This window comes from Balaenoptera physalus (assembly GCF_965194825.1).
Source record: "Balaenoptera physalus genome assembly, chromosome: 2".
In the NCBI taxonomy this organism is placed as follows: Eukaryota; Metazoa; Chordata; class Mammalia; order Artiodactyla; family Balaenopteridae; genus Balaenoptera; species Balaenoptera physalus.
The window spans coordinates 99728902-99742851 of NC_138883.1; the positions used below are offsets into that span (position 1 = coordinate 99728902).

The 13950-nt window shown below is 35.1% G+C and overlaps 1 protein-coding gene across 1 annotated transcript in view; it reads left to right on the forward strand.

Annotated features, from left to right (window-relative positions):
• UNC13C (unc-13 homolog C) overlaps window positions 1-13950 on the forward strand; it is a 774694-nt gene that overhangs the window by 295388 nt on the left and 465356 nt on the right. The window contains exons 5-6 of the mRNA XM_082444694.1: window positions 9599-9621; window positions 10207-10271. Coding sequence (XP_082300820.1) covers window positions 9599-9621; window positions 10207-10271 — 88 coding nt within the window. The remainder of the gene's footprint in view (window positions 1-9598; window positions 9622-10206; window positions 10272-13950) is intronic.

Sequence of the window (13950 nt, forward strand, 5' to 3'; positions counted from 1 at the left end):
ATAAATATACATTTTTATTTTTACTTTTTCTTACTTGAATTTGAATTACTTTAAATTTAATAATACATCTGGAACTTCATGATATATGTATGAGATACAAATGAGTATTAGAAATATTTTCCCAATAAGTAGCATTTATTTATTTATAATTTTTATTTCATATTGGAATATATTTGATTTCAATGTTGTGTTAGTTTCAGGTGTACAGCAAAGTGGTTCAGTTGTACATATACATATATCTATTCTTTTTCAAATTCTTTTTCCATTTAGGTTATTACAGAATAATGAGCAGAGATCCCTCTGCTATAAACCAGGTCCTTGTTGGATATCTATTTTAAATATAGTAGTGTGTATTTGTGAATCCCAAACTCCCAATTTATCCCTACCCCCACCTTTCCCCTTTGGTAACCATAAGTTTGTTTTCTAAGTCTGTGAGTCTGTTTCTGTTTTGTAAGTAAGTTCAGTTGTATTATTTTTTAATTTTCTTTATATAAGAAATATCATATGATATTTGTCTTTCTCTGTCTTAGTTCAGTTAGTATGATAATCTCCAGGTCCATCCATATTGCTGCAAATGGTATTATTTCACACTTTTTAATGGCTGAGTAATAGTCCATTGTATATATGTACCACATCTTTATCCATTCATCTGTTGATGGACATTTAGGTTGTTTCCATGTCTTGGCTATTGTAAAAAAACGTTGCAGTGAACATTGGGGTGCATGTATCCTTTTGAACCATGTTTTTCTCTGGATACATGCCCAGGAGTGGGATTGCTGGATTATGTAGTAGCTCTATTTTTAGTCTTTTAAGGAACCTCCATACCATTCTCCATAGTGGCTGCACCAATTTACATTCCCACCAACAGCGTAGGAGGGTTCCCTTTTCTCCACATGCTCTTCAGCATTTATTGTTTGTAGAGTTTTTGATGATGGCCACGCTGACTGGTGTGAGATGTTATGTATCTCATTGTAATTTTGATGTTCATTTCTCTAATAATTAGCAACGTTGAGCATCTTTTCATGTGCCTGTTGACCATCTGCAGTCTTCTTTGGAGAAATGTCTGATTAGGTCCTCTGCCCGTTTGTTGATTGGATTTTTCTTTACTTTTCTTTCTTTTGGTAATGAGCTACATGAGCTGTTTGTAACTTTTGGAGATTAATACCTTGTCCCTCTCATTGTTTGCAAATATTTTCTCCCATTCTGCGGGTTGTCTTTTCATTTTGTTTATGGTTTCCTTTCCTGTACAAAAGCTTTTAAGTTTAATTAGGTTCCATTTGTTTATTTTTGTTTTGATTTTCATTACTCTAGGAGACAGATCAAAAAAGATCTTGCTGCAATTTATGTCAAAGAGTGTTCTGCCTATGTTTTCTTCTAAGAGTTTTATAGTATCCAGTCTTACACTTAGGTCTTTAATCCATTTTGAGTTTATTTTCATGTATGCAGTTAGAGAATATTCTAATTTCATTTTTTTAAATGTAGCTATCCAGTTTTCACAGCACAATTTATTGAAGAGACTGTCTTTTCTCCATTGTATAGTCTTGCCTCCTTTGTTGTAGATTAATTGACCATAAGTGCATGGTTTAATTTCTGGGCTTTCTATCCTGTTCCATTGAACTATATTTCTGTTTTTTTGTGCCAGTACCATACTGTTTTGATGACTGTAGCTTTGTAGTATAGTATGAAGTCAGGGTGCCTGATTCCTCCAGCTCCATTTTTCTTTTTCAAGATTGCTTTTGCTATTCGGGGTCTTTTGTGTCTCTATGCAAATTTTAAGATTTTTTGTTCTAGTTCTGTGAAAAGTGCCATTGGTAATTTGATAGAGATTGCATTGAATCTGTAGATTGCCTTGGGTAGTATAGCCATTTTGACAATATTGATTCTTTCAATCCACGGTCATGGTATATCTTTCCATTTGTTTGTGTCATCTTTGATTTTTTTCATCAGCATCTTATAGTTTTCGGAGTACAGGTCTTTTCCCTCCTTAGGTAGGTTTATTCCTAGGTATTTTATTCTTTTTAATGCAGTGGTGAATGGGGTTGTTTCTTTAATTTCTCTTTCTGATCTTTCATTGTTAGTGTATAGCAATGCAACAGATTTCTGTGTATTAATTTTATATCCTGCAACTTTACCAAATTCATTGGTTGGCTCTAGTAGTTTCCTGGTGGCATCTTTAGGATTATATATGTATAGTATCATGTCATCTTCATAGTATCATATCATCTGCAAACAGTGACAGTTTTACTTCTTTTCCAATTTGGATTCCTTTTATTTCTTTTTCTTCTCTGATTGGCATGGCTAGTACTTCCAAAACTATGTTGAATAAAGGTGGCAAGAGTGGATATCACTGTCTTGTTCCTGATCTTAGAGGAAATGCTTTCAGCTTTTCACCATTGAGTATGATGTTAGCTGTAGGTTTGTCATATATGGGCTTTATTATGTTGAGGTATGTTCCCTCTATATCTAGTTTCTGGAGAGTTTTCATCATAAATTGGTGTTGAATTTTGTCAAAAGCTTTTTCTGCATCTATTGAGATGATCATATGATTTTTATTCTTTAATTTGTTAATGTGGTGTATCATACTGATTCATGTATGGATATTAAAAAAATCCTTGCATCCCTGGGAAAAATCCCACTTATTCGTAGTGTGTGATCCTTTTAATGTATTGTTGCATTTGGTTTACTAGTATTTTGTTGAGGATTTTTGCATCTATGTTCATCAGTAATATTGGCCTGTAATTGTCTTTTTTGTGGTATCTTTGTCTGGTTTTGGTATCAGGGGGATGGTGGCCTCATAGAATGAGTTGGGAATATTCCTTCCTCTGCAATTTTTTGGAATAGTTTGAGAAGGATAGGCATTAACTCTTCTCTAAATGTCTGATAGAATTTACCTGTGAAACCATCTGGTCCTGGACTTTTGTTTGTTGTGAGTTTTTTCATCACAGTTTCAATTTCAATACTTGTGATTGGCATATTCATATTTTCTCTGTCTCCCTGGTTCAGTCTTGGGAGACTGTATCTTTCCAAGAATTTGTCCACTTCTTCCAGGTTGTTCCTTTCATTGGCATATAGTTGCTTGTAGTATTCTCTTATCATCCTTTGTGTCCGTTGTAACTTCTCCTTTTTCATTTCTAATTTTTTGGATTTGAGCCTTCTTTATCCATTTTTTTTCTTGATGAGCCTGACTAAAGGTTTATCAATTTTGTTTATCTTTTCAGAGAACCAGGTTTTAGTTTTATTGATCTTTTCTATTGTTCTTCACTATTTCAATTTTTTCTGCTCTGATCTTTATGATTTCTTTTCTTCTACTAGCTTTGTATTTTGTTGTTCCTTTTCTAGTTGCTTTAGGTGTAAGTTTAGGTTATTTATTTGAGACTTTTCTTGTTTCTTGAGGTGAGCTTGAATTGCTATGGACTTCTCTCTTAGAGCTACTTTTGCTGAGCCCCAAAGGTTTTGGATTGTCATGCTTTCATTTTCATTTTTCTCCAGGTATTTTTTGATTTCTTTTTTGATTTCTTCAATGATCCATTTGTTGTTTGGTAGCATATTGTTTAGCCTCCATGTGTTTGTGTTTTTTTCCAGTTTTTTTCTTGTAGATGATTTCTAATCTCATTGCATTGTGGTCAGAATAGATGCTTGATATGATTTCAATTTTATTAAATTTACCTAGGCTTGATTTTGTCACCCAGCATGTGGTCAGGTCTGGAGAATGTTCCATGTGCAGTAGGGAGAATGTGTATTCTGCTGCTTTTGGATGGAATGCTGTATAAATATCAGTTAAGTCTATCTGGTCTAAAGTGTCATTTAAGGCCTTTGTTTCCTTTTTGACTTTGTCCCTGTATAATCTATTGATGAAAGTGGGGTGTTAAAGTCCCCCACTATTAATGTGTTATTGTAGATTTCTCCTTTTATGGCTGTTAGTTTTTGCCTTATATATTGTGGTGCTCCTATGTTGGGTACATATATATTTACAATTATTATATCTTCTTCTTGGATTGTTCCCTTGATCATTGTGAAGTGTCCTTCCTTGTCTCTTGTAACAGTCTTTATTTTAAAGTCTGTTTTGTATGATATGAGTATTGCTAGTCCAGCTTCCTTTTGATTTCCATTTACATAGAATACCTTATTCCATCCCTTCACTTTCAGTTGGTATGTGTCCCTAGATCTGAAGTGGGTCTCTTGTAGACAGCACATATATGGGTCTTATTTTTGTATACATTCAGCCAGTCTGTGTCTTTTGGTTGAAACATTTAATCCATTTATGTTTAAGGTAATTATCGATATGTATGTTCTTATTGCCCTTTTGTTAATAGTTTTGGTTTTGTTTTTGTAGGTCTTTTTCCTTCCCCTCCTCTTTTGTTCTCTTCTGTTGTGATTTGATGACTAACATTAGTGTTGTGTTTGGATTCCTTTTTATTTTTTGTGTATCTATTGTAGATTTTCTCTTTGTGGTTACCATGAGGTTTTGATATAGCAGTCTGTATACAAACAAGATTGTTTTAAGTTGCTGGTCCCTTAATTTCAAATGCATTTCCAATGTCCTGCGTTTGTACTCTCCTCTTCTCACAGTTGCTGGTTTTGACTTCATATATGTGTGTGGATGACTTCCTACCTTTACTCTATGTTTGCCTTTACTGGTGAGCTTTTCCATTCATTATTTTCTTGTTTCTAGTTGTGGCTTTTTCTTTTTCACCTAGAGAAGTTCCTTTAGCATTTGTTGCAAAGCTGTTCTGGTGGTGCTGAATTCTTTTAGCTTTTTCTTGTCTATAAAGCTTTTGAGTTCTCCATCACATCTGAATGAGAGCATTACTTGGTAGAGTATTCTTGGTTGTAGGTTCTTCCCTTTCATCACTTTACATATTTTGTGCCACTCCCTTCTGGCCTGTAGAGTTTCTGCTGAAAATTCAGCTGGTAACCTTATGGGAATTTCCTGTATGTTATTTTTGCTTTTCCCTTGTTGCTATTAATATTTTCTTTGTCTTTAATTTTTGTCAACTTGATTACTATGTCTCTTGGCATGTTCCTCCTTGGGTTTTTCCTGCTTGGGACTCTCTGCACTTCCTGGACTTGGATGACTGCTTCGTTTCCCACGATAGGGGAGTTTTCAGCTATTAACTCTTCATATATTTTCTCAGATCCTTTCTCTCTGTCTTCTCCTTCTAGGACCTCCATACTGAGAATGTTGGTGTATTTAATGTTGTCCCAGAGGTCTCTTAGACTGTCCTCATTTCTTTTCATTCTTTTTTCTTTATTCTGTTCTGCAGCAGTAATCTCCACCATTCTGTCTTCCAGTTCGCTTATCCATTCTTGTGATTCATGTATTCTGATATTGATTCCTTCTGGTGTATTTTTATTCCAGTTATTGTACTGTTCATCTCTGTTTGTTCTGTAGATCTTCTTGCTCTTTTTTAAACATTTCTTGTACCTTCTCTGTCTGTGCCTCCATTCTTTTTCCAAGATTTTAGATCATCTTTACTATCACTACTCTGAATTCTTTTTCAGGTAGATTACCTATCTCCAGTTCACTTAGTAGTTCTTCTGGGGTTTTATCTTGTTCGTTCATCTGGGGCACATTCCTCTGCTGTCTCATTTTGTCTAACTTTCTGTGTTTGCCGTTTCTGTTGCTCAGGAGGCAGGGTTTTAGTTCTTCTTGCTTCTGCTGTCTGTCCCCTGATGGATAATGCGGGTGTAAGGGGCTTATGCCAGCTTCCTGGTGGGAGGGACTGGTTCTTGCCCACTGGTTACTAGAGCTTGGTCTTATCCCTCTGGTGAGCAGGGCCATGTGAAGTGGTGTGTTTATTGGGAAGCTGTGGGCTCAGGATGACTTTAGGCAGCCTGTCTGCAGATGGGTGGGGCTGTGTTCCCACCCTGTTGGTTGTTTGGCCTGAGGTGTTTCAGCACTGGATCATACAGGCCATTGGGTGGGGCCAGGTCTTGTGGGAAAATGGTGACCTACAGGAGGGCTCTTGCCAATGAGTGTTCTCTAGAACTACAGCCTCCATTATCTTTTCCCCTGCAGTGAGCCACAGCTTCCCCCTGCCTCTGCAGGAGACCCTCCAATACCAGCAAGTAGGTCTGGCCCAGGCTCTTATGAGGTCATTGCTTTTTCCCCTGCGTCCGGGTGTGCACAAGACCTTGTGTGCAACATCCAAGAGTGGAGTTTCTGTTTCTCCCATTCCCGTGGAATTCCTGTGATCAGAACCCCACTGATCTTCAAAGCCAGATGCTCTGGGGACTCCTCCTGATGCAAGACTCTCATGATGGGGTGCATGATGTGGGGATCAGAACTTTCACTCCTCTGGGATAACTTCTGTCATATAATTGTTTTCCAGTTTGTGGGTCACCCACCTGGCAGGTATGTGATTTGATTTTATCATGATTGTGCTTCTCCTAGTGTCTCATTTGGCTTCTTCTTTGTCTTTGGATATCTTTATTGGTAGTTTCCAGTGTTTTTTTGTCAATGGTTGTTCAGCAGTCAGTTGTGATTTTGGTGTTTTGGTGAGAGGGGGTGAGCTCAAGTCCTTCTACTCTGCCATCTTGTCTCTGCCCCCATAAGCATCATTTATTAACTAATGTTTCTCATTTTCTTTGATAATAATATGTCCTTTCTTATTCACTAAGTTCTTAAGTATGAGGGTATATTACTTTGGTATATTTTATGTTTCACTGATCTTCTATTATTTTGCCACAACCATAATATTTTAGCTATTATAGACTTTTAATATTTGTGTAATCTGTCCTCATTAATCTCCTTTAAAACAATCTTACGTGTTTTTACTTGTTTGTTGACCTAGTTATACTTAGAATAATTTCAAGTTACAAACAACTTGCCATTAGGATTTTAACTGTTAAATCTATAAATCTGTTAGAAAGTAATTCATCCTCCCTATACAGAAAGATGAAATAATAGTTTTCTTTATATGGATTTTTAAATACTTCAATAAAGTTGCATAGCTCATGTAAGGTTGTACATTCACTGCTTAGCAAACATTTATTAGTCATCTCCTGGTGTTTCAGGAATATAATGGAAGTTGACAATAAGATTAAATAAACTATCATTGAGACACTTTTTTAGAAGGATTTCAGATAAGGAAATTGGAAAATTTTGAGGGTTATCCAAGAGGAATACACAGTGTGCAGTGCTCATGTATAAAGACCATGAATCACTGAAAAGTGACAAGATTCCAGGAGAGGGGGTTATGCTTCAGCTGAGTTTTGGAGGCTGACAGGCAGTTAGCTGGATGAAGAAAGCGATAACTTGTTTTAGGGGGAGGAAACTGAAAATGCAAAGGCACACATTTAAAAGACATGTCATGGAAACTAAATGGCAAGAATTTAATTGTGGCCAAAGTGTAGGATGTGAATGAGGACTGGTGAGCCATGAATTTCCAGTATATATAGATCTAATTTTCTCAAATGGGCATTGGGTGACATTGGTGGGTTTTAAAAAGGGAAGTGACATCATATTTGTATTTCAGAAAGGTTTCAAATGGGGACAAGAAAGGAGTCAAAGTGAATAACAAAGGTTCACTGATAATTAATAAAAATATGTATTCAGTGAAAGAATGAATGAACATTGAATGAATCAATGAATGAAAAGTTAATGTATTACCACATTTAGCAGCTGAAAAATAACAACTTTGGTAAGATTACCTTTATATAGTCAAGTGGTTGCTATAAAAGCCAGTTAGAATGGAAGTCTATGTCACAGTACTGGATATTTGAAGTGAGATCTAATGTCATTGTATTCCAAACTAGTTATTGCTAGTTAGTAGGAAATAACTTAATGTTGTTATTTGATGTGTTGGTTATATATTCACTTTGCCACCTATTTTATTATCCTAATAGTTTTCCAGGTGGTTTGGTTTGGCTTGTTTTCAGGGTATAATACTGTAATTCCTGAAAAATAATAACTCTGTATTTTACGTTTCAACATTTGTGTTGTTTATTTCTCTTTTAATATATTGGTCAGAATTTCTGGAATTAAGTTAGAATATGGTAGTGAACATTTTTGTTTTGCTTTTAATAACAGGGATGCCCTAATATTTTACACTTAAGTTGATTCTGAAAAAATCAACAGGCAGCCTGTCTGAAACATCTGAAAGATGTTTTTAGCATATTAAACTTAAGACTTATTCCAATCCTATTTTAAATAGGTTAAAAATTATTTGGAAGATTTTGAAATTTTATCTAATAACTTGTGTGTTCCTGTTGAAATGCAGATATGTATTTTATGACCAGTTAATATGTCATGTTAAATTTGTCAGTGATTTTAAATCATGCTTATGAAAAAAATCTTCATGGCTATGATATATTATTCTTCTGATACTGTGCTGAATTTTATTTTCTGTATTTTGTGAAGTATTTAAAAGTATTTATGGCCACAAATAAGATTTGCTTTTTTACTCTATATTGTGCCTTACCCTGTTTTATATTCAAAGATAGAACCCTGGGATATTGTAAAATCTTAAATATTGCACAAAAATATTTAGTTATGTTAACCAGTTCATACTTAATGAGTCAAGAAAACAAATATATTTCAGATTTTTATCAATAAAGGTCATCATTGAGTTACATGACCTCAGGGAAATCTTTCTGTCTCTGGGGCTCATCTATAAAAATAGAGGGATTGGACTACATGAACTGCAAAGTCATGCCAGCTCTAGCTTTCTGCAAACTTGTATTCATAGAGAAATCTCTCCAGCTTTATGCTAAAAAGCAATAACACTATGTAAGGTAGAAATGGACCATGCTATGATGACCCTTACAGATGTAGACTTGAGTTTCAAAAAGAAAAAAAAAAAAAGCACTAGTCCATTGTTCATCTACTTGGGCCCATGAGCAGTTGAAAGTGATAAATGTTGACCTTGTGATTTGTCTTAAGTTGCACTGGAGAACTGTGGATCAACCACCCCTCACTGTTTTGTTCCATTCACCTGAAACTTTGGATCCAAAGAGCAACAGGTGGGGGATCAGAAGCCCTGGGTTTGTGTCCCACTCTGTCATTTACTAGTTTGGGGATCTTAAGTCATTTAACCCCTTGAGGCAAGTTTTCTTATTTGCAAGATGAAATATACTTAATTAATCTTTTAGTTCTGAAGTTCTATGAGAAGCCATAAATAATCCCTCAATAAAACATCTTTAGTTTATATAGTCACCTGGGGTTTACTTTCATATGTATTGATCTTAATTGATCCTCTCCACAACGTTTGGAGGCAAAAAGCAAAGTATTAGTGACTTGATTTCAGAGTTAGGTCTAGACTCCAGACTCCAGAGAATTTGGTAATTTGCCCAGTGTGCTTAGTAAATGGCAGAGCCCCAGCTGGAGCCTAGGCATTCTGATACTTCAACTGTTCTTTTCTTTTTATGACACACTGTCTTTCATTAAGTCCTGTAATCACCCTTTTATACTTTTCAAGCATTCTGGCACATTTTCCGGTTCTTTAAATTGTGAGGACCAACTATCCTTCTTCCCTTGGGGTTCATTTATGATTGTAAACTATATAACACTAACACTTTGTTCATGTATATGTTTAAATGATTTCTTGAAAAGTACTCCATCTAACATTTATTCCTTCTTTTCCTGATTCTCTTTCAGATAGCAATTCTGTGGATGAAAAGGTTTAAATCATACTTTTTCTTCCCTCCTGAGGGATTTTGTCTTTTGTACATGTTTGTTTGTGACATATTAGACCTGTTTTGGTTCTTCTGTTTTAGTTGTCAACTGTGCATGTTATCCCAGCTTTCCATTCTTTGGTTGTCCTTTAAGTGTGCCCCAATCTGTTGCATTTATGAAGAGGTTACACCTTGCCAGCTTCGCTTACTTTAGCTTACACTTGCCAACCTAGGGGTCTGCTACGGTCAAACGCAGCATCTGTTTTTAAGTCTGGCGAATCATGATCTCTCTGACTGATTCATGATCTTCACTGCACATACCAAGTTTTAAGGGCAAATAGTATTTGGAATATGATATTTTCCTCGACTCTGCCAGTGCTTTTGTCTGAATGCTGACAGCTAATTTCAAAACCTCCACTCACAAAAACACAGTAGCTTTGACTTGAAGCTGACCCTGCTTAGCATCTGTCATACTAGGTGTTACATGTCTAGTGCAGTTGATGCGTGTTCCAAATTCATGTATACACAGCTATAGGATGCTAAAAACCTCTTTCTTTTGTTTTGTTTTGTTTTTCTCCATTTTCGTTTAAGGCTCGAATAGTAAGTGGCAATGGTTTGGATGCTTCCAAATTCTCTGCACTACAGGCGTTTGGTGGGTAAGTACATTCATAACCTTTCTAATTCATTCCATTCATCAGTGGTTCTCAGTGGTGGTCTCAACATATGTATTTTGAGTGCAGAATGTTGCATGATGATATAACTAGCTTGCCTTGCTGTTGCTTTCTTTTCACAGTAAAATAGCTTTTATAGTGTTTTAAAAAAAGTAATATATAGATTTGTGTATATTTATGTTTAATTATATATACATGTATCTATATATAAAGAACAAAGTTGAAATCACCTAGCCAGAATAAACATTAACACGATCATTCCATACACAAAACATAACCGTATAATTTTACATTACTGAGTTCATGTTAATAAAATTAATAGTGTTTTGATCTGCTTGCTTGCACTTTACGATATGTGCATGAACCTTTTTTTTATGTCAATAAGTGAATGAATGTAATCTTCACCATTATTTTTTATAGTTCCATTTAATGAGTGTATAAAGTATTTAAAATGTAATCACAAAATAATGTATTAATTATATTTTCTATGTAAGATACTCAAACAGCAAAGGATCTCCTTTAATGCCCCTAATGACACACTGGTATCAGTTTGGCATGTGTGTTGTTAGGCCTTTTTCTGTGTGCTTGCAAACATATATGTTCTATAAGTTCGTATAGAATAGTAGTTTTGTTTGTCTCTGTGTGTTGAACATAAATTAGGCCATTCTATATGTAAATAAAGAAGCACTAATTTAGTGCTGACATAATAGCAGATATCATTACAGTTGTTTCATATATAATGACTCATTTGTTCCTTACAGTAGCCCTGTGAGGTAAGTACTGTTTTGACCTCCATTTTACACATGAGGAAACTGATGTATAAAGTAGTTAAAAATAAAGAAAGAAAGAAAAGCAACCAAAACCAAACCTTTCTCTTCATACAGCTAGTAAGTAGCAAAGTCAGTATTCAAAAGTTAGTCTAGTTCCAGAGTCTGTGATTTTAATTACTATGCTATATTTCATCTGCAACTTGTGGGTTTCTTTTTCCTTACCTTTTCTTTTTTACTATTTGACAACATACCTTGGAAAACTTTCCACTTCATTATTCATAAGTGATGTAAATATTTCAAAACATTTATGTAATGTTTGTTTATTCTTCTATTAATGAATTTTCCAGAATATTTCTGTGTCATTATTGTAAATGATACTAGAACAAATATATAATCAATTTTCGAAGTGTAATGTGTGGACCAAAGCTTATGCACAGGATAGATAGTTAAATTGTTTTATAAGTTTTGAAATTTGAACACATTTGTGTACAATAGAAATAGAAGCAAAATTTAGATATATGGTTTAGGGATTTTTGGAGGGGCAAAGAAATAGTCTCACGGTTATGTTTTATAATATTCTCATCCTCTTCAAATGAATTTTGTTAAATAACATCCACATGCTATTTTCTTTAAATTAAACATATGAAAATTTTTAAGTTTCAAATTTAAGGGTCCTGAATAATAACTTCATTTTTACTGAGATTTTTCAAATAAGTAACTAAGATATTATTTATGTATACAAACATTTCAGTGTCCTTTAAATATGTGAAGAATTATATTCACATTTGTAATGTCACAATAATTTAAATATGTTATGAAAACGAACTGTGGCAAAAGTTCACTATGGATTATCTATAGAAAATTCAGGTAATAAATGGACTACTCTCTCCCCACTACCCCACATATACTGTCTTTAAGTTTACAAAAAAATGATACTGTGACAAAACTAATAAAATGTTTATTTTAGAAAATAAGTTGAATTCCAATTTAAATTTTAAAACAATTTGTATGCCATAGTCTTAGAGGCTTATCTGAGTTTATGAGCTTACAGTTCTTTCAATTCCTAACTTCCTGTGGCATCCATCACTTGAAAACAACTTGCTTTCTTAACTCATGTCTGCATATGGACTTTTATCATTGTCAGAACAATAGAGTTAATCTACATCCATGTTTTTGTTAAGTGTATGCTGTGTAAATGTCTAGCTACAATAGGTCATCTTTTCATTTCAATTCTTTAGATCCTTTCCACAGTATTTTTCCAGAAATTTCCTATTTCAAGGACTTAGCAAGGGATTTTGGAATTATGATGGTATGGGAAAGGGGTGATAATTTTTAGTCTTCAAGAGAATTTGCTGTTATCTGAAGGCAAGTTCCTCTTGAAGAACCTGAAGAGTACATTTAAATGCAAGCTTTCAGTCACAGCCTATTCCAGAAATATTTGTTTATTTTACTTTCCCTATCAATATTTAAATATATATATTTTAGTAGAGTAAAATATTGCTGTAATCCTTAATATTAAAATTTCTGTTGTCCTGGGAAACTGACACTGGAGCAGACTTTGAAAATAGGGAGTCATTGCTGCTTCAGGGCAAGGCTACTATATCCTTCACTTCTCTACCTTCAGCATCCCTAATGAGTTCAGAGCCAAACCACATTCATCCTTCCCTCTCCCTTCTCAAGTGTCAATAAAAGCACAATCTATACACACTGAAACCAGACAATGGAATTAACAATGCTGCTGATTTCTGCTCATTCTCTGTACATGTCCTGTAAGTGTTGCTGGAAAATACATGCCAAACTTTATTTTTCCTATCTGTTACAATAAAAATTCAGACAGCTTCTTGGAAAAGAACTGAGAGGAAGAGAGAAAAGATGCACAGAAAAAGAGAAGGCTGGAAGGATGCTTGTTTCAGTGAAATCATTACATTTAACGTTTAACATCTCAGTGCTTTGATAAGAGTTTGGTAACTTTTGTCATATACGTAAGCTGAGAGTCATACCAAGATGACAGACGTACAAGAGCTTTTGGGGGAGAAACAGCTCAGATAAAGTGGAGAGACAGACAACAGGAGTAGGCAAGAAGTGCCTTGGACCATGATATAGGTCTGATACCTGGGGAAAGGGGGAGGAGAAAGAAGGAGGGCTAGGTATGAAAAGCCTTAAACTGACTGCAACGAAACTGCCATGAGACTGCAATAAAGTGTCAGTCGGACCAATGGCGAGCGCTAGAGATGAGGCTGTCTGTTAGAGCAGTCCCACCTTGAGCATACGGGGCAGCTCCTTACCCTCACCACGTTCACTCACTGAACGCTGGCAGCAGCTTGGGCAGAGTCTGGCCTCAAGTGAATGCTGCAGTTGATTCTGGAGGTGTGGTTACTGAGGGCTGACATCCAACTGTTCCTAGATTTTCTCTGAGGAATATCTGAGTGATACATGCCCGTGGCTACCCAGCCTCTGACATTTTGATGTCTTTAAATGTCAGTTTGATGACACAGAGATTGACAAATAGCAAAAGAAAAGCTTCTGTTTTGACCTCCCTTTCAAATAGGTAAAAGAGCAAAAGAAAAAAAAAAATACATGAAATAAGTGCTGAGATGTCCAAGGTTGTTCAATGATTGCCATGAACAAATAACTTTGTGAATAAGTCAATCGTTAGCCAAAGTTCTGAACAATTCCTTTGTTTTTAAGTTTACCTTGATTAAAATCATGGTTTTTGTTGTAGTTGTTACACCTGACATGAGTTAGGTGGTACAGTATATGGATACAGCAGGTTTAATATACTCTTGATATTTGTCATAGTTCTGACATTGCTTTTATAGTCACTATAAACTTTAGGATGTCATATTCTGTCTTCATGCCACCTTCCCTGCTGCTAGTCTTTTTTTTTTTTTTGC